Raw genomic sequence first — 22,059 nt, 5'->3', positions numbered from 1 at the left:
TTTGGCGGTGGCTGTACGCAATGCCTTTGCGGAGTTCCCACAAGAGATGCACGCCTTAAATCAGACACTAGCAGAAATAGGGGGGAGAGGCCAAACTTATTACCCGCAACTATGTACTATTGATACCATGGACAACCACCCACATTGCCACGCTGAAGTCACAATAGGATGGTGACATAGGGTTGGAGGTGAAGGACCAATATTGGGTGTCCATGTTGGCCAACTGTAGAAAAATCACACGCTATGCAATCGTGAAACTGATATACTATAAATGCATCCACAGGGTTTATGTTACACCGCAGCGGTTACATAGGCTAGACCCCTCTGAACCGGAGCAGTATCCCAAGTGCAAGATAGCAGTGGGGACATATATACATGTGCCTGGGAGCTTTGCGGGGTGAGGTGCTCCAGGCCTTGGGAGACACAGTTGCAGCCGATGATTCAGATGTGCCTGCTGGGGTTGGTAACTTGCACTAAACAAACTAAATATGCAGAGAAGGTTCTTGAATTAGGATTGACTGTGGCCAAGAAATGTATAAGCTCTGAGGTGGATGGCTGAGCGGCTGCCCACTTGGAAACAATGGCTATAGGAATTTGCGAGATGGGTACGAGCTGAATGTGGGGTGCAACACAGGTTGGTGTACAGTGGGGCAGGTCAGGGGAGCAAAATGGAGTGGGACTTTGTGGAAGTCCGATTGCAGTAGGAAATGGAGGACCCAGCGGTGGGGCAGGTCGCAGAATCTGCAGATGACTAAATGCCAGTCACACACACGATACTGATATGATGTGGTATGTTATGATGTCATATGATATGCCATTCATACTGCCTGGAGTACCAAAGATAAAAGGCATTTGATGTGGCATGCTTCTCTCTTTTTGTTGGGGGGAGCGGGACTATGGGTGGGAAATATACTTGACCTGTAATGTTGTTTACCTGCTAAAACGAATGAAAGAAATATATGAAAAAAAGTGCAGTGGGTTTTAGCTTCTCTTCTTTGTAGGAAATTAAGACTGAGTCCATAAATTGTCTCAGCCTTTAACAGTGTTCCACAGATCACAGACTACCAGAATACTGATAGCCCAATTAAATGGACCAGCGAGATTGTCAAATTATCTTTGTCCCACAGGAATTTGGTTGGGACTGTCTTTACGTTTTTGGTGGTAAAGTTTTGCCATTTACTGGACTTTACTACTGCTTTTACTGGAAACTCAGCTGCTGGGTCTTCAACCCCCTGAGATGCAGGGTTCTTGTATTCTAAGGCAGAAGAGACACTAGAACAGAGATTCAGACATATTAGAGCCAACTGGCTGTATACAACTCAAAGAACCACAAAAGCTTCGCCCATATGCTTACCTATAGAATAACATTGGCCCTAGGACCAATGCTGCAGAAAAATAAAACACATAGTAGGAAAAATTATGTAAATAGGTTTGGTGTTGTCTATGAACCCCATAGAATGCATTCTGGTTTTCTTTGTATGTAATCGATTTAACTGCTCAATGAAGCGTTATTCTTCTTAGACGTTATAGCCCTGGAGGAACATTTAGAGCCTTAATTATGAGGCCTTTACGCTACCGTTGCATCAATTTTGGTGATGCTGCACCGGTTTAAAAAATGCTCCACACTGTGCCATTTTACAAAGTGACACACCTAGGCAGATGCATCACTTTGTAACTGTAACAGTGGTAATGGTTGCAATGTGGGTGTTCCGGCTCAGCAAAGGCTCCTAGTAGTATTGCAGTGAAATCTATGACACTCCTACAGCCTCACTGCGTCAAATCCTTACTCCTGCTTAAAGCAGGCATAAGGGGTGACGCAGGGCTTTTCACATGGGTCTCGCCCCATGTGAAATGACACATTGCTGGAGTTGCATCTGTTTCCAGACACACTCCAGCAATGTGCCATTTTTGCGCCAACTGATAAGTCAGGATTCCTGACATATATGTCATTTCTAGCGACATGGAGCGCCGTACAGTAAATACAGCGCATCCATGGTGTCGCAAGGAGGGTGCACTGAAAAGCGTTGCATCGCTGTTTTCCCTACCACAGCGATGCAACACTTTTCATAAATGAGGCACTTGGTTTCTTGTGTGATGTTCAGTGCTTTAAATGGGCCGGTACTCACCGGTACTGAGTACCGGCACTTCTCATTTTTACCGCTCTGAGTACCAGCACTTCTCTGCTGCCACGGAGAGTGCCGGTACTCATCAAAGGGAGGCTCATTGTTGCTTTGGCTCACACGCACGAACGAGGCTGTCTGACAGCCAAAGCACCTCTAGCCCAAGCTGAGCCACCTCTAAACATTTCAGCAGGGCTCATCTGCATAATGTCCGGTGTTCACCACCAAGCTGCGTTTGACAGAGCAGGGTCCATTCAGGCCCTGAGCTGTCAATCACATTCACAGCATGGTGAGGATTTGTGCACACACTCGAATCCAGGCATCCCGCTGACTGCAGAAATTAAGAAAGCCACCTGATAAGGGATTTGATTTGATTTGATGCGGATTTGTAGAGCACGAATTGCTGCCCTGAGGCGTCCAAGCGCTAGCAATAACCAGAACCTACTGGAGAGACAGATAGGGAAGAGGGTTGATCTTAAAAAGGTGAGTTAAAAAGGAAGGTTTTAAGCTGTTTGCGAAACGCTGTGAGATTGGAGTTGGCTCTGAGGTGCAGTGGGAGGGCATTCCAAGTTCTGGAGGCGTTGTGGGCAAAGGTCCTGCCACCGGATCTGGATCTTTTTATTCTGGGAGCCACTGCTAGAAAGGTCTCGCTGGAGCAAAGACTTCTGTTGGGCGTGTAGTGAGTGACTAGGTCGCGGGTAATACTCGGATCAGTGTCCCAGAAGGCTTGATGGGCAATACACATTGCCTTAAAAAGAATTCTTTGGCAGACCGGTAGCCAGTGAAGGCTAACCAGTCCTGCCCTCACTGATTGCCTGCGAGGGATCTCCAGCAGTAAGCGGGCTGCGCAGTTCTGCACAGTTTGCAGCCTGCGCCGAGATAGAGCACATTATTAAAATCAAGGCGTGATTGTATAAGCCCTTGAATAGCCACCTGTTTGGCTTCCATGGGAAGGAGGGGGAAGACTTTCTTTAGCATCCTCATGATGCCAAAACAGGTGGCAGACAGTTTTGTGGCCTGCACGTTGAAAGATAGGGATCTATCCAACCAGACTCCGAGGCTTTTGATATTGTCTTTGGGAGTTGGAGGAGGACCCAGGCATGGGGGCCACAGGGCGACGGGGAGGCGGAGATCTGGGGGGCCTAGGAGCATCAGCTCCGTTTTGTCTCCGTTCAACTTGAGGGATGAAGAGGACATCCAGGTCTTCACCTCTTCTAGGCACTCTCTGAGCCCACCTGACGCAGGTCGGTTGTCCTCCTGCGCCAGTGAGACCACCAGCAGCTGAGGTAAAATGGCCTGTATCCCAACTGAGTCTTTTGTGTGAGTGTATGTCTGCTTCTGCCTGGGTGTTTGCCTGCTTGTGTCCTATGTTTGTGTATGTGAGAGAGAAAAGCAAGTGAAGGAGGGAGAGAATCCAGACACTAGGGAGGTATTTTAAAGGACATTCTTGGAATGCTTGTGTGAGCATTGCTGCTTGTTTCTGTGAGTGCGCATTCAAGAATATATTAGTATTCAGCCACATAGTAAATGTAAATGTAAATGTGCTGGATTTGTAAGGCACACGGCTGCCCGTGAGCGTCCCGGCACTTGCTTAGGGAACCCGTCCTGGTATTCCCCTGTGAGAAACCCCGGCAGGGTGTCCACAAGGTGAAAGCCAGGCATCCCGCCGCGAGGGGCCGTATTGGAGATTAAGCAAGCTATTGCCCAGAGTCGCAGAGTGTGACCCCGTGAGTTGAGTAGGCACCAGAGCGAGAATTATTGAGTCCGTGGAATTTTTTGAGCCCGAGACCCGCCGAGGCAGGGAATCGAACCCTGGTCCACGGTTGATCTCAGCTTCCGGGTCTGCCGCGTCTAACCACTGAGCCACGCTTCTCCATAGTAGAAGTGTCTTATCTGTCTTGTCCTTAGCCCTATCCCTAGCCCCGCCCACTTGCTACACTCATAGCTCATTTTAAGAGTACCTGCACTTTTTTTTCCATTTAAAGCACTGGTGGTGTTGAATGTCTTACTCATTGTGTCATGCTGCATATGAGTTTCTAACCCTCATCACCTACTAGAGAAATGGATTGTTGCACTCTAGAAATATCCCTAATTGCTCCAGAGTGATGGTGATCCTGAAGCAAGAAGGTATTGGGTTTGTATTTTAGTCATTTAGATTTAGACATTCATAGTGATATGAATTTGGAGAAGATAAGAAGCGGTTGTGGAGCCTGCAGGTTATTTTTTTAGTTTCACCTACACTACAGCGAAGTTAGTGGATATGCCGTTCCCTTTCTCACCCTGGAACCGATTAGCTCCAAGCCCTTTGATGGAGTAAATCTGTGGCCTCATCAGTGTTGAAAATGGTCGCAGTGGAGTTTGTGAATGTCACACAACTCAATAGCTTGTGGGTTTTCACAAACTTTAAAGGGAAATCACAACTTGACCACCCAATGCTTTCTATACTTCCAAAATCTTCCTCCAGTAATGAAAAAGCACATCTTTCACCCTTGTACCTCTGGGATAAGGCTTACTGTGCAGGCAGGGAGATTCTGGTTGGACAGAGTTTGTGGGTAAGTTCCTCGATGGATCCCAACTACACTAACTAGATTAACTTTACGGTGGGTTTCAGTGTAGACAAAGGAAGATTGTGTTGTAAGGAGTGGATGACTAGTCTTATCTGGTCCACCAGCCAGCTGTAATTTGGGTCACAGAGTATGAAGGCATCTTGCTTGGAAGTCATCATCTTATGTAGGCTCACGTGCTGGCCCTGCACATGGTCTCCTAGTGCCACTCTGGTTAAACAGAGATACACATCATACAGTGCACATCACACAGTCTTGGGAAGACAGAAACCCCAATAATGGAGGAACACATTGGATTCTATAAATGAGAAACTGGTAGGTCCTCACTCCTCTAAAGGTACAAGCAAAATGATCTAAAACAAGTAGCCGGTCATCGCATAATATGATATTAGACGACTGTAGTTATGCTTGATTGTAGATGGCATGTCCTTTGGGTGCACTCCCTAAGCTGAAGACCTCGGACTCTACTATTGCACTTAAGATAATATCACAAAGTACCTCCTGTGGACTCAGATTTTCAAGACCACTGCCATGTAGAAAACCCTTGTTCCATTTCCTGTGACTCAATTAAACTAGTCTGCTTGTTTGTATCACTGTTTTCTCACATTTCCCAACTTTAAGGTCTATTTATCTACTCATTATCCATCACTTTTAAATACATGATTCCATCCATCCATCCTCTCACCCACTCATCCCTCCATCCACCAACCCATCCATCCACTGATTTATATATCAACCCACTCATACATCAAATCTGATAGTCCTAATGAAGTAGACTTTTGAGCTGTAAAGGGTTTTCCCTAATGAGACTTGAAAACTCCGGATGTAGACCTCAACAGCAGAGACACGAATTACAGTGCTCAAGATCACACCATCTGTCAGTGGAAGCAAAACAGGGCTTGATCATATGATCATGATGTACTTACAGCTTTCTAGGTCCAACATGCACTCCTGCTCGTCCATTGGATACTTGGAGAGGTCCATGTCACATGACAACGTTGAGGTAATCCTCCAAGAAATGAATAAAAAATAAAACAGTGTTAGCTCAGTGTGCTTTTGTGCGTTATTTGACCGCATAAGCTATTCAGGTTAAACACTGTCCTTCATAATGTTTTCATTTATTTTTATTTTTATTTTTTGGGGGTTACACTTTATTGTTTTCACTTCTTCTTACTGCATACGCCTAAATTGAAATGCAGTGACCGCCCCAATTTGTTGTGGCATTCAGATGGGCAAAGCAGTTGAAATTAGTCAAGCAGAGAAAGGACAGATGTAATCGTAATTTTCATGTAAAGGTAAAAGGCTGTAATCTATAAAGACTAAAGCGTTAGAGTGAAATATACACAACAGGAAATAGTACGAACTATGGAAAGGCCTTATTGTGAAGTGACAATTGTCATAGATTGGCTGATTGGGTTTATGATTAAGAACTATACATAAAACGCTGATTCCATAATAAACATTAATGTCAATAGTCTGTTAGAAACACCCTGATGCCCCCGTCTCTCTTGTGCAAATAGTGTCCATTAAGCACTGTACCTATATTGTGCCCAAACTGCCAATGGTGGCATTACTGCCTTTATCCAGTTGTGTCTTGTTTACAGGTTGTGTTCATATTTGTCACTGGTGCCTTGAAAGCTCTGTCTCTGTCCTACTTTTAGGACCACGTATTTCCATTGTTACGGCTGTAGTTCTCCTTATGCACCTACCATGCCAGAAGCGATAGAATGCCCCATAGTCGCTGAATGAGAAGTTTCCAAAAAATAATGTCCATATGTTCCTAATATCCCTTTATTGTGATGACCTAGTATGCCCATAGTGCCCCGTGGCATCTCCTATCGTGCCAGCAGAATTCCTTGTAGTCTTTCCCTGTTGTAAGAGTAGCGCCCCATATATTTTCTGTTCCTTTGTGCCTGTAGCGACTCTTGCCCCCTTTCTGTTGTGCCAGCTGTTGATTCATAGCCCAGCCTATTATATTCCACGTAGTGCAAATGTGCACTGCCTGTATTAGTGCGATTTGTGCCCTAACGTCCTTTCAATATTGTGTCCATATGTCCCTAATGCCCAATCTATGGGCCCGATGTCGAGTCTGGTGGTCTTGCGTCCACCTCATTACGAGGTAGCTTTTAGGATGGCCACCACTGTACTGGCTGCGCCAGGGAACCGCTGTTCCCTGGCGGTGGCACAGTGCAGAGGGCCTATATAATATGCAAGGCTAGACGCCACGGTCCGATGAGCATATTATGAGTTTCCCCTCTGCGAGCCTTTTCATGGCGGGCTCACTGCCATGAAAAGGCTGGCGGAGGGGAAACAAAGGGGGCCCTACAGGGCACCCATCCCCTGCCGCCATGGGGATGCATTCATGCGGGCCATGTACCCCCCTGTTTGCATGCATGCATGCACCCCAGATATTCTTCTGCTCACCGAAGCATGGCTCATCTCAGAATCCTCCCCCGATATTTTAGCCGCCTTACCAAGCGAATATTACATTCTGCAAACTAACTGTCCACCTGGTAAGACAGGCGGCGGAGTTGCAGCCATTATTAACAAGTACCTGAGGTTCTTTGCCCTCACTGCATTCAGGGCCGGACTGGGAACCAAAACCGGCCCTGGCAAAGGGCTCGGCAGCCCCCCTCTCACCCCCCCTGCTGCCGAGCTCTTTGCCCAGGCCGTTTTTTTGCCGATTTTGTTACAGGGCCAAATTTGCAGCTATGCTGCAAAAACGGCCCTGAAACAAAATCGGCTTTGCCCGGTGCCCGCTACGGCCAGTCCGGGCCTGACTGCATTCAACCTCCCAGCCACAGACAACGTAGTGATAAAACTCCAATCAAAGTCAACCCCGTTCATATGTATACTACTCTGTAGGCCCCCCGAGTACATGCCCCTGTTCCCCATTCCCTGGAGGAACAAATCGCACCCCTAGTCACAAATCACACCAGAATTCTATTGATAGGGTATTTCAATTACTAGGCTAACGATCCTCAAGGAGGGCTATACTCTACCAAGCTCACCGAATCACTGGGAAATCTGAATTTCACCCAACATATCTCCTCCCCCACCCATACTGAAGGCCAAACTTTAGACCAACTCTGGACCACCAATCTGGTGGTCTCAGTCCCTTCCATCACGCCCTGTGTCTGGTCCGATCACTATTTGGTCAAATTCTCCCTAGAACGCCCATCCCCCTGGAAAACAGCCACTCTAAAGGGGGGGGGGTGGCAAGAAAATGGAACTCCATTGACAATAACGAATTCATTAACACACTGAGCAACACAGCGCCCCGTTCCACACCTGACGTTAACCAACACGAGGAATCCTTCTCGAACTGGTTCTTAGCGGCCAGTAACACTCATGCCCTACTTAAACAAATTAGACTCACCCACCGGCATGAGGCACGGAGATGGTTCTCCCCCGACCTAAAATCTCAAAAACGCTCCCTCCGCTAAACAAAAATAAAATGCAGACAAAACTACTCTATAGAAGGTAAAGTCATCTAGGTCGGGGCCCTAAAGGAATACAAAAATGCCATCTCTACAGCAATGGCAACCTATTTCTCCTCACGAATTCTCAACTCCAACAACCAAGCCAAATAAATATTTACTATAGTAGATGAATTGTCAAACCCAGAGAGAGTCCTATACAAATCCAAGCCGTCACCGGGCCTCTGTGACTCCTTAAATACCTACTTTATCAAGAAAATCCCAGCTATTAAAGCCAGTATTCCCCCCAAGATCTCGCAAGAAATTACCCCACCCACTCCCAGGAACCCCCACTCGATGGAGTCCTACCCCCCCCCCATTCACACAGAGACCCTGAATAAATTACTAGCTAAGGTCAGATCCGGCTCCCCCTTGGACCACTGTCCCCCTCATGTACTGACAACTACCCTAGTGGCTCTCGCTAATCCAGCCCTTGCCCTTCTAAACCATTCTCTATCTTAGGGCTGTGTCCACAATGCCTTCAAGAAGGCCATAGTTGTCCCCCTCCTAAAGAAACCAGGCACAGACCCCCAGACACCAGCAAACTACTGCCCCATCTCTTTACTCCCTTACATGGCCAAGTTATTAGAAGCCCACATGGCCAAATGCCTGTCCAATTTTGTGGAACAGACAGGTTTCCTCAACCCTAGCCAAGCCGGGTTTCGGCCTGCATATTCTACGGAAACAGAGATTGTAGCAGTACTGGACTCCCTACGTGGAAAAGCAGACACAAGCACGCCTCAGGGACTGGTGCTGCTTGATCTTTCGGCGGCATTTGACACGGTCGACCATGATATTCTGGCCGACCGTATCAGCGAGGCAGGCTTCCAGGGTCCATCACTTAACTGGATAAAGTCCTTCCTAAAAAATCGCACCCAGGCAGTCCAGATAGGCCATTTCACCACCCCTAAACTAAAAACTACGTGTTGGGTCCCACAGGGCTCTTCCCTTTCCCCCCACCTCTTCAATCTCTCCCTCCTCCCACTAATAAGATCCTTGAAAGAAAGAGGAGTGGCCAATTTTAACTACGCAGACGACCTCCAACTTATGTTCAAGATTGACAACTCTCCCCAGTCAATCGCTGACTTCCAATCCACCATGACATTGATCCGTCAGTGGATGGACCATAACCACCTAAAGCTTAACCCCAGCAAAAGAGAACTGATACTGATGGGCGACGCACACAGACATTAGAGCCCACATTACTGGCCAAACCACATGGGCTCCCCCCCTACTCCCACCACCTCAGTAAAAAGCCTTGGGGTCACCATTGGCAACGACCTATCCCTCAAAACACACGTAGGTACCGTGGTCTCCACCTGCTTCCGGCAGCTGCGAAAAATAAGGAAGATAAGCAGGTTACTATCTCAAGCTGCACTGGTTCAGGTCGTAATAGACTAAGTCCTATCCCGTCTTGACTACCTAAATGCCAAGTTGCTAGGACTTGATTCAGCCTCACTAGGCGACTTCAACTGGTACAAAACCAAGCAGCAGGATTAATATTTAAACAACTGAGGTGGCAACATGCTTCCCCTCTCATTAGGAAACTGGACTGGCTCCCCATCCCCCAGCACTGTGCCTTCAAGGTTGGCTGCCAGGTGTACAAATCCCTAAACGGCTGCAGCCCCAAGTTTATTGATAATCGCATCTCCCGTTACATGCCTTCACGCAACCTCCGCTCGGCCCAACTCCACCTGCTGACCGTGCCGACTTTCAAGCTGAAGCACCAAGGGGGATGCAGGTTGCGACCCTGGCCCCTCGACTACGGAATTCCATTTCTCTGAAAATCAGACTCAGCACGAACCTACTCAACTTCAGGAAGCCTCTCAAAACATGGTTATTCACACTTGCCTACAACTGCTCTGCTCCGGGCTGGCCACCCCCTAGTCTCCCCAGCACCAAGAAACCAACCAGTGAACGAGCGCTCTACAAACCATTGCTAACAGTGTCTGTTTTTTCACTGCTGACCCCCCGTGACCCCTCCCCCCTGCCGATTCCTTCTCCCGCCTCCCAGCTGCACTTCCCTCCTCCTTCCCAGTTGAGAATGCCTCTAATTTACATCTTAATCTTTCACCAGATTGTTGCCCTTATGTGGCGGTCTTGACCAATGTTCACTGTTTGTCTGCACCCCACCATGAAACACATAGGGCCAAATTACGACTGATGGTGGAGAGGTGGGTGGCGGTGCCATAATATACATCTTAATGAAAAAAGTTTTCTAAACATAAAAAACAATTTCCAAAAGTCTAATTTATAAACTTGCATATTTTCAAAATTATTAGCAATAGTTTCTATTTTAAAATATACATATATTAAAAATCTCCCCACACTTATCCCCCCCCAAAAACTCAGGGGGTCATTATGATGTCGGGCGGATCCATCCGACATCTTTCTCCACCTGCCCACCATTTACCCCCTTTATATTACAATGGCAGGGGGTACAGCGGCAGACAGAAAGACAGTCCGCTGCTTTTTGGCAGGCAGGCAATCGTTACAATTGCCTGCCGTGCGGACCTGGGCCTTAATATGGTGGTGGTGCCTAGCAGACACCGCCTGCCATATTATGATGTGTGTGGATTCAGGCCTGCGGTCTTTGGATTTGGGGGCCCATTGTGGGCCCCTGGGGTGTTGGGGGTGCACTTGGGAGGTACCCATGGTACCCCCCTTCATTGGCATGCACAAGGTGGCAGGCACTGTGCGGTGCCTGTCACATATATATATATATATATAGGGGGTTTTATAGAGCGCTTGGTGACGCACAACGGCGTGTCCCCGCGCTAAGGAGCGAGTGCTGTGGGAGAAGTACTAGGCGGAAACCTGTTACCGGGTAAATAATAATGTTTTTAACTTGGCTCTGAAAATGAGTTCTGATGGTTCTAGACGCAGCGCCACAGGAAGTTTATTCCAGCTTGACGCAGCCAGATACCTAAAGGATCTTCCTCCCATCCGAGCTTTAGACACCTTGGGAATAGACAGGAGCCCCGTGCCGGAAGATCTTAGGGAATGGGAAGGCTCGTATTGTGTCAGCAGTCCCTGCAATGGAAGGGGGGCCTTACCATTGACAATCCGGTGGCAGGTGCAGAGTGCTTTGAGTTCCACCCTGCTTCTCACCGGGAGCCAGTGCAGGGCTTGGAGCGCCGCTTTGGAGGCTGCTCTTCTGGGTAATCTGAGCACCAGTCGGGCAGCAGCATTCTGCAAAACCTGCAGGCGGCTCAGATTCTTCTCTAAAGTCCCTAGATAGAGAAGATTGCCATAGTACATTTTCGATGTAACTAATGCATGCACTAATGTTTGGCGTGCTTTGATATTTACAACAAGGGGTGGTGATGGACAGAGTCTCTGAATTAAGCAGAGTACTCTCACCCAGTGAAGAGATCAGGGCTAGATCCAACACCGTTTTTTAGCTCATTGCACCATCCCAGTTTCAGAACCTGGCTGTATGCAAATTAGTCTGTCCCTGGCCCAGTGCATCATGGGAACAGGGCAGACCAGACTACAAAAGCCAATTCTTACACTGGGAAGGAAACAAGCTTCCGGGGACCGGTTTCTGGCATTACAGCCGTCTTCGGCCCGGCTTGCTTGAATCCTGATGGTGCAATGAGCAAGGGACTCACATCTGAGTATACCCTTCCACGCTTAGGGTGGACAAAAATATTTACAACAAGGGGTGGTGATGGACAGAGTCTCTGAATTAAGCAGAGTACTCTCACCCAGTCAAGAGATCAGGGCTAGATCCAACACCATTTTTTAGCTCATTGCACCATCCCAGTTTCAGAACCTGGCTGTATGCAAATTAGTCTGTCCCTGGCCCAGTGCATCATGGGAACAGGGCAGACCAGACTACAAAAGCCAATTCTTACACTGGGAAGGAAACAAGCTTCCGGGGACCGGTTTCTGGCATTACAGCCGTCTTCGGCCCGGCTTGCTTGAATCCTGATGGTGCAATGAGCAAGGGACTCACATCTGAATATACCTTTCCACGCTTAGGGTGGACAAAAATATTTACAACAAGGGGTGGTGATGGACAGAGTCTCTGAATTAAGCAGAGTACTCTCACCCAGTCAAGAGATCAGGGCTAGATCCAACACCGTTTTTTAGCTCATTGCACCATCCCAGTTTCAGAACCTGGCTGTATGCAAATTAGTCTGTCCCTGGCCCAGTGCATCATGGGAACAGGGCAGACCAGACTACAAAAGCCAATTCTTACACTGGGAAGGAAACAAGCTGCTTTGATAGGCAGAAACTTCAGAACCTTCCTGAGGCTCTTCAGAGTCCCGAAGCATGATCCAACCACCCGATTGATCTGGGGTCCGAAGGTGAGGTTGGGATCGATCCAGATACCCAGATTCCTCGCCTCCCGGCAGTGGATTGGTGCTGGTCCCAGGCATGGTGGCCACCATGCCGACGTCCACGCCGCCTGGCCTCCCCCCACGACCAGCACCTCAGTCTTGCCTCCGTTGAGCTTGAGGCAATTGGCAGACATCCAGGCCGCAAGATCTTGCATGCATGCTCTGAAGATGTCTGCCGCAAGACTGGGCGCACGTGACAGGGAGATGACCAGCTGCATGTCGTCGGCATACGACACCATGCGCAGGCCGTGACTCTCCACTATGGTGGCAACTGGGGCAACGTAGAGATTAAAAAGAGTTGGACTCAGGGACGAGCCCTGCGGCACCCCCTGGTCCAAGGCTACTCGCTCCGAGTAGCAGTCGCCCTGCCTGACTTGGAAACCTCGGCCCGATAGGAATGATTGGATCCATTTCAGCGCTGCACCTCTCACCCCTCCTTTGTTCAGACACTGTAGCAAGATGGAATGTGCTACAGTGTCGAACGCAGCGCTGAGATCCAGAAGGATCAAGGCCATAGTCTGGCCCTCGTCAGCGCCCTGCCTGATGGTTTCGGATGCCATGAGGAGAGCTGACTCCGTCGAGTGACGAGGCCGAAACCCGAATTGGGTGGGATGAAGAAGGTTGGTCTTCTCCACAAATTGCATTAGCTGCACGTTGGCCACCTTCTCCGCCACTTTAGAAAAATAGGGTAGCAGGGAGATGGGGCGCAAATTATCCAGCTTCTCAAAGCTGATATTGGGCTTCTTGCGGAGGGGAAGCACCACAGCTTGTTTCCATACCTCAGGCATAGAACTGGACCGGAAGGAAACATCCAGCAGATGTCTAATGTAGGGTTCAAGTGTCGTCAGGCTATCCCCCAGCCGTTTAGGAGAGGCTGGGTCCCGAGGAGAGCCCGATTTCACTGAACTGCATATTTTAATTAGATCTTCTGCTGGAGGGGTGGTAAAGTTGAGCAGCATGTCAATGCACAACATGCAGCTTTTACATTGCGGCAGGTCCTGCTTGCAGCACCTCCCACCGCAATGTAAAAGATGTGGGATGCGACCACCAGGGTGGCGGTTGCATCCTAATTGGCCCCACGGGACCTTCACACCTCTGGCGGTCGATCCCGCCGCCTGCCATTGTAATGGGGCCCCCAGTTTCCTGCTGCTAAACAAAATATATTTAACAATTATTTATATTTATTAACACAACTAAATATACACATTTTAAAAATTCCATAACTAAGATTTAGATTACTAAAACGCTAATTTAAAAAAGTATAAACAGATACAAAACAACACAGTACAATAAATGACATACTAATTGACAGTTACAAACGATATTACAGTATTTTCTACATCGATATTTTTACAATGATATTAAAAGCAACACTGAAAATTATATTTGTACCTTCGTTATTCCTGTCGACAATATTTTTGATGTCCCGATATTCTTGACACAATATTTTTGTATCACAATATTTTTCACGATGTTCAGTCCAAACACAGTCTGTCCATCATCTGTAGCAGAAGCAGGCTTACATGAGGTTTGCAGCAACTCAGAAGGTCTCCTATGTGTGGGGACTTCCCCCAAGGTCTGGAACATTATGGACTTACATACTCATCTGATATGCTGGAATATTGCTGGCCTAAGTACCAATTGGACTGATTCAAGCTGGTGTAACTATATTTCCAAATTTGAAATTGTATTGTTACAGGAAACTTGGCATCAAGGTGATATTGTCTGGGCTGGGTCGACACTTTTGCTATACACGCTGCCCGTTGCAGCCGAAGGCAGAGAATGGGGAATAGGGCTGACCACAATGGTTCAAATCTCATAACATTTTAAGGTATTCCCAGTTGTCTGCATTCACCCTGAAATTCAGCTGCAATGGATAGTGTTAACCAATTGAATTAATTATTTTCTTATTACCTTTTATAATGCTGTGGTGAAGAAGTAATTGAAATGTTAATAGCTAGAGACAGTTGTACTTTGAATGAATTTCATGTGATTGTGGGAGGGGACTTCAATGCAAAGATAGGGTGCAATTTAATGTGATGTGATCCCTTTTTGGTTTCAGACACCACCTAGCGAAAGGCAGACCACATGGGCCAGCCTTTCCACCATAACCTAACGTGGTTTGACTTTTGCAACCAGGGAGAAATTGTAAATCATCCACAGTCACAAATACTGACTTTTGTGGGGTGGGGGCAAGAAACTGTTATAGATTGTATTTTCTTTTCCAAGGGTATCTCAGAGTGTGTGGAGGTGGGGGCCACAGCAGAAAATGGGTTTAGTGATAAAAATCCATATGAACTAGTCCTCTGCCTCCTGGAAGGTCCACCATCATCGGCTTGAAACGGTGTGTCTGACCCAACTCCTAAGGACAGGCAAGGTGGCAGGCGGTGACTATTAGTACCAGGGGTGGGCGGAGCTTGTGTAGTGGTACTCCGTGGAACTTCAAGGAGTCACTAGAAACCTCCGTTAAATTCTGCACAGTTCCGTGGCTGGTGGAGTGCCCCTGTCCCTCCCCCCAACCCCCGCACCCCACTGCTAAAGCCTTGGCCACCCGCCCCTTCCCGCTAAAGCTCGGATCCCACCAGCCCCGCTAAGGCCCCAGCCCCCCTGCCTCCCTCCCGCATAGTCTAAGTACAGTAAAGAAAGGAATAAGATTAAGGAAAGAGTCAGAATTACCTGCCACCCAGATCTTTCCTGATCCACCCAGATTGGTGTCTCCTTTGCCCTGCACCTACTGCTGGGCCTGGCTCCACTACTTCCGCTGTACCAGGAAAATTTCAGGCAGAACTGCAGTGCGCATGGCGTACTGCATGAAGGCATGCCTGACCTATAGGTCATGCAGTACGCCATGCGGAAGGAGTCACTGATCAGGGTGGCAGGTAAGTCTCGGCCTGTACCAGTGAACTCAACTCCGCTGCGTAGGCAAAGTTATGGAAAACTTTGCAATCCAAATGGAGTGTGGAGTTACTAAATCTCCAGAAACTTCACTGGCGTAGCGGAGTTTACTGCCCGCCTTTATTAATACTCTGTTTATTTCTACAGTTACGGCCAATCTTGATTGTATTCTTGATCAACTTTTAACTACAGATTGCCTGTTGCTGATATGATGGTGGCCTTGGAAAATCTGAATCGCTCCATTAAAAATGTTTTAATTGCCCCAGGGAAAAATAACAAATCAGATAATGTTGGCTGGTTTTACAGGGAGTATAGGACTCTTGTGCCTCGTGTTTAAATGTAACCCTAGGGATAGTACGGTCTCTTAGCTGTAGCAAGGCACAAGCATAAATCGGCCATTAAAAAAAGAAAGCATATTCTCAAAGAGAAAACATGGAAAATCTGATTAGAATCAGTAAACAGAGAGACACCAAGTGGTTTTGGGATATTGTGAATGAGAGAAGGACAGTGGGTGTTAAGAGTAATGGGTTAGGGACCAACATTAGCACAGATAGTTGGACTAGTCACTTTAAACATATCTACTCCTTTCAGCATGAATAGAGTGAGCCCAAGCAGATGAGCCGCCTACATTTCATTTTGACATTAGTTTCACTGTTGAAGAAGTGTCCTTACAAATCTCTTCCTGTCCCTCTAGAAAGGCGCCGGGCCCTGATCGGGTCCCAATGGACCTTTCTAACGAAAATATCATCATGTGGGACCCCATTATTGCCAATGTCTTGAATGCTGCAGTACTTTACAGGATTATTATAACAAATGAGGATTCTAAATTGTGCACTGCTCGATTAACTTGAGTTTTAAATATGTGCCGTGCTTCCTGGGATTGCTCCCCGCTCAGGAGCACTAGTAGTATTGAAAGATAGCACCTACGCAAGGCATGCGAGAGTGGCTCCCAGGGCACCGCTCAATGTGTGCTGATAGCTTCAGCTAAAGTAGTCACTATGGTTTATCAATAAAGTTTTGTTTAACGATGGTTTAAACACTGAAAAAACTTTTTTCCTTTAGATTTTCTCATCAAGATATTTTATTCATATTCTTGAATTTCATCATATGTTGTACATTGAATTTCTTGTATTATCATTCATCTTTTTGATCAAGAAGCAAAATTTAACACTCCATGAGAATTTACAATGCATTTCGCCCATCGGGCTTCATCAGGGAAATCTAAAACATAAACATATATCTATCACCATTCCGAACTTCATCCGTTAACAATTACATCACATATTGTTATTCAACTCAAATGTTCTGCTCTGCTCAAATTTAAAACGGTGGTGGTTGTTGATACAAACGTTACAAACTAAGGTATGTTCAAAGACAATCGTTGTAGCATAGCTCTCTTACATGTCTATCCCAAAACAGTTTTGAAAAGTCAGGGAATCACTTTATGATCTTATATATATACATTGCGCCTACTCATATGCAGGTGTGCGCTTCCTAATCGGTTTTAGTCGGGCTCACTGCGTGCTGCACGATCATACTATGCTGTGTGTTGTATTAAGTATCCGGCGGCTTATGCACGTAGCCTAATCTCAGGAAATATTCACTTATACTCAGACTATTCGAGGAGTTCGCGCATTATCAAACGACTTGTGCTGCATAAACTAAGTGTCGACCTTCTCAACCCAGCAGCTTACGCACGTAGCTTTAACCTCAAAAAATATTCACACTTACTCGAAATGGTCACGAAGTACGCGTGTTATCAAACGGCGTGTGTTGCATCAACTCCGACCGGCGGCGTGTGACGCAATTACCGGAAGTGTGGCTGATACAGAACTCTTCCATATTTAAAGGGACCTACACACCACTAGAGTGGAACCCATATTCTACATTAATGAATATATGCAATGTCTATAATACGATTGAGATTAGTGTATAGGTGTGCCGTTACAACAAATGAATTAAACATTAAATGAAAAAATGAGCAGAAATACGTTACAAATTTAGATTGATGTGAATAATTACAGCATGGCACAGCACAAGTCATTCTTTTACAGATAACAACTGTATTCAACCCGTTCATTGATTCCATCTGGGGTTAAACTCTGTAAATAAAAAATCCAATAATTCTCTCTCATGAGCAAAGTCTTTCTGTTATCTTGGTCTTCTCTTCTTTCCACTATTTCTAGAATGCAAGTTTTGATTTGATTGATTTGATGTCTATGTTCCACAAAGTGTGCGGACAATGCTGATTTCATGACTTTCGTACGAATATTGCTTTTATGCTCAGTGAGTCTTGTTTTTAATTTGCGCTCCGTTTGGCCAACATACACTTTGCCACATGGGCACTTAATTAGATAGATAATGTTTTTGGTATCACAGGTCCCCGTAACTTTTAATTTGATCTTATTTCCCTTCATAGGATGCATAATCGTATTGCCTTCCATAATGTTGTGGCAGTTACTGCAATTTCTGCATGGGATAACTGGGCGGAAATTTATGCAAGAAAACGACAAAATCGACCATATACCCAACAAACATATACATCATCTACAGACACCACATCGGAAAGTAATAAAAGAGCACCTACAACACATAAACCCACTGCAGGCCCTTCGCAAGCAGCACCGCCTTTTTTAGAGAGAGGCCCCAACACAGGGGACGACCAAGGAGGTCAAGGAGAAAAAATCACAGTAGAGAAAGAATTAGAACAGCCACAAACACGACAGACAACTACAAAGAAGAAGGACAAGAAAAAGAACATGCGATAGATAATCTGGTTATCAACATTTCAAAAATGCATCTCACTACTACTCAGATTAAAACACTACAAAAAGGGACTTCGTTTGTACCTACGGCACATACCAATCAGCTGGAAATAAGCATCAGTTTCTATAAACTCATGAGAAAATTAAGACTCCGACACTTCTTTACAAATATAGTTACAGACAAACAAGAACTAAGTGAAGATCCTCTCAAAGGTCTCTCCAAAACTAGCACATATATGGCTCCGATCAGCCATAAAACTTTGGATTTGTATGAACAAATGGTGAAACATGATTTGAATAAAATTAACTACCGGAAACAAACGAAAACTAGGAATCTTACACAAAAGGAACATGCCACCCTCAAGGCAATAGCCAATAATCCCACCATTGTATGCCAAAAAGCGGACAAGGGCGGGGCTCTGGTAATAATGGATAAAGAATATTATGATTCTCAAATTGCAGTACATTTACAGGACAACAACACATATATGGAATTGAATGTAAATCCCACCAGAGAGATAGTAAAGGTCTTGGAAAAAATCATTCAAGAAGGTGTGTCAGGAGGATACATTGATGAAAAAGTCAGGAAATACCTCACGACGGAATATCCCAAAACTCCTCAATTTTATCTCACGCCGAAGATCCATAAAGATCCGGTCAGGCCCCCTTGCCGACCCATTGTCTCGACACGTGGAAGTGTCCATGAACCAGTGGGCAAATTGATTGACAAATATTTGCAGCCATTTGTAAGTACCATGGATTCCTATGTGAAAGACACGACCGATTTTCTCTTAAAACTAGAGTCAATTATTCTAACACCAGAGGAAGAGATTACCTTATGCACGATTGATGTACAAGCATTGTACACTTCAATACCACATTCGATGGGAATAGAAGCTGTAGAGGAAGCGCTCCTCCATATGGAATATGATGAACCCATCAAGATTTTTCTGTTGGAGCTATTAAATTTTGTTCTAATGCACAGTTATTTCGAATGTGATAATCATTGGTATCTCCAAAAATCTGGAACATCCATGGGAAATCCAGCTGCCCCAACATATGCTAATATCTTCATGCATCAATATGAACAGAAATATATACTGCAAAATGACCAATGGAAACAAGGATTGCGTATGTATGTAAGATATATTGACGACATATTTATACTATGGAAGGGTGATAAAGAATGTTTAACACAGAATATCAGCCGACTAAACACCATTGATCCACGTATCCAATTCACTTCTGAAATTGATCACAACCAAATCAACTACCTGGATGTAACCATCATCAACAATAACAATCATCTGGAGACCACTCTGCACACGAAGAAAACTGATCATAATAATCTGTTGATGTACCAGAGTTTTCACCCGAGTCCACTGAAACAACATTTACCTTACTCTCAACTATTGCGTGTTAAAAGAATTGTTTCAAACCCACAGGAATCATTGACGCAAACGCAAAATATGATACAACGCTTCAAAAAGCGAGGATACCCGGAGAGTACACTGAAAGCTGCCCAAGAAAGGGCACAAATGAAAACAAGAGCGACGCTATTGAATCCTAATCCAAGTAAAAAGGAAGTTAAAATAACTTATGTGAGCAAATTTTCCACGGTGAGCCATCTAGTGAAGAAAGCAGTTAAAAAACATTGGCCTATGTTGCAAACTGAACCAGACTTTCAGAATATTTTCAGGGAAGAACCAGTGTTTGCATATACACGAGCGAAAAATTTGGGTGAAATCATCAAATATCCTACCACCAGAGAGTGTAAAAAATTTTTCAAAGGAACTATCCCATGCAGAAATTGCAGTAACTGCCACAACATTATGGAAGGCAATACGATTATGCATCCTATGAAGGGAAATAAGATCAAATTAAAAGTTACGGGGACCTGTGATACCAAAAACATTATCTATCTAATTAAGTGCCCATGTGGCAAAGTGTATGTTGGCCAAACGGAGCGCAAATTAAAAACAAGACTCACTGAGCATAGAAGCAATATTCATACGAAAGTCATGAAATCAGCATTGTCCGCACACTTTGTGGAACATAGACATCAAATCAATCAAATCAAAACTTGCATTCTAGAAATAGTGGAAAGAAGAGAAGACCAAGATAACAGAAAGACTTTGCTCATGAGAGAGAATTATTAGATTTTTTATTTACAGAGTTTAACCCCAGATGGAATCAATGAACGGGTTGAATACAGTTGTTATCTGTAAAAGAATGACTTGTGCTGTGCCATGCTGTAATTATTCACATCAATCTAAATTTGTAAAGTATTTCTGCTCATTTTTTCATTTAATGTTTAATTCATTTGTTGTAACGGCACACCTATACACTAATCTCAATCGTATTATAGACATTGCATATATTCATTAATGTAGAATATGGGTTCCACTCTAGTGGTGTGTAGGTCCCTTTAAATATGGAAGAGTTCTGTATGGTAATTGCGTCACACGCCGCCGGTTGGAGTTGAAGCAACACACGCCGTTTGATAACGCGCGTACTTCGTGACCATTTCGAGTAAGTGTGAATATTTTTTGAGGTTAAAGCTACGTGCGTAAGCTGCTGGGTTGAGAAGGTCGACACTTAGTTTATGCAGCACAAGTCGTTTGATAATGCGCGAACTCCTCGAATAGTCTGAGTATAAGTGAATATTTCCTGAGATTAGGCTACGTGCATAAGCCGCCGGATACTTAATACAACACACAGCATAGTATGATCGTGCAGCACGCAGTGAGCCCGACTAAAACCGATTAGGAAGCGCACACCTGCATATGAGTAGGCGCAATGTATATATATAAGATCATAAAGTGATTCCCTGACTTTTCAAAACTGTTTTGGGATAGACATGTAAGAGAGCTATGCTACAACGATTGTCTTTGAACATACCTTAGTTTGTAACGTTTGTATCAACAACCACCACCGTTTTAAATTTGAGCAGAGCAGAACATTTGAGTTGAATAACAATATGTGATGTAATTGTTAACGGATGAAGTTCGGAATGGTGATAGATATATGTTTATGTTTTAGATTTCCCTGATGAAGCCCGATGGGCGAAATGCATTGGAAATTCTCATGGAGTGTTAAATTTTGGTTCTTGATCAAAAAGATGAATGATAATACAAGAAATTGAATGTACAACATATGATGAAATTCAAGAATATGAATAAAATATCTTGATGAGAAAATCTAAAGGAAAAAAGTTTTTTTCAGTGTTTAAACCATCGTTAAACAAAACTTTATTGATAAACCATAGTGACTACTTTAGCTGAAGCTATCAGCACACATTGACCGGTGCCCTGGGAGCCACTCTTGCATGCCTTGCGTAGGTGCTATCTTTCAGTACTTTACAGGATCCCAACCTCCTAGCAGCTTGCTATTATTGTCCCCATATTCAATAAAGGCAACAGTCAGGATCCCTGCTGTACCAACCAATATCTTTGTTGGATTCAATAGTAAAGGTTGTTGGCCATATCATCCTGCTTAGGATAGTGTCATGGGTTCAGCAGTCTGGTGCTATCAATAGGGTGCAATATGGATTCAGAGAAGGATTGAAGATGCAGGAACAGTGCCTTAATTTGAGCTTACTGATTGGAAATTATACAATTGCAAAAAAGGGTTCCCTCTTTCACGCATTTATTGGCCTAAGCAGTGCTTTCGATTGTGTGAATTGCTCCAATTTGTGGCTCATTTTATCTGAAATGTCAGGTCGGCGTGTCAGCCATGGTTAGGTATGGCACTGTGGGTGAGTGCAGTGACACTTTTGGGCTGTCCAGAGTAGTAAGACAGGGACGTGTCCTGGTGCTGATTCTGTTCCTTTTATATATATATGGCCTGGCACCTTTTCTAACAGCAAAGGGAAAGGGAATGGGAAT

General features: G+C 45.2%; 1 protein-coding gene across 1 annotated transcript in view; it reads right to left on the bottom strand.

Annotated features, from left to right (window-relative positions):
• GABRD (gamma-aminobutyric acid type A receptor subunit delta) overlaps nt 1-22,059 on the bottom strand; it is a 282,381-nt gene that overhangs the window by 42,078 nt on the left and 218,244 nt on the right. Inside the window, exon 5 of the mRNA XM_078640922.1 lies at nt 5,611-5,693. Within this exon, the coding sequence (XP_078497048.1) occupies nt 5,611-5,693 (83 nt within the window). The remainder of the gene's footprint in view (nt 1-5,610; nt 5,694-22,059) is intronic.

The sequence above is a fragment of the Lissotriton helveticus genome, chromosome 5_1, assembly GCF_964261635.1.
Source record: "Lissotriton helveticus chromosome 5_1, aLisHel1.1, whole genome shotgun sequence".
Taxonomy (NCBI): Eukaryota; Metazoa; Chordata; class Amphibia; order Caudata; family Salamandridae; genus Lissotriton; species Lissotriton helveticus.
Note: the sequence above shows the minus strand (reverse complement) of the source record. Positions and strands in the feature narration are given on the sequence as shown.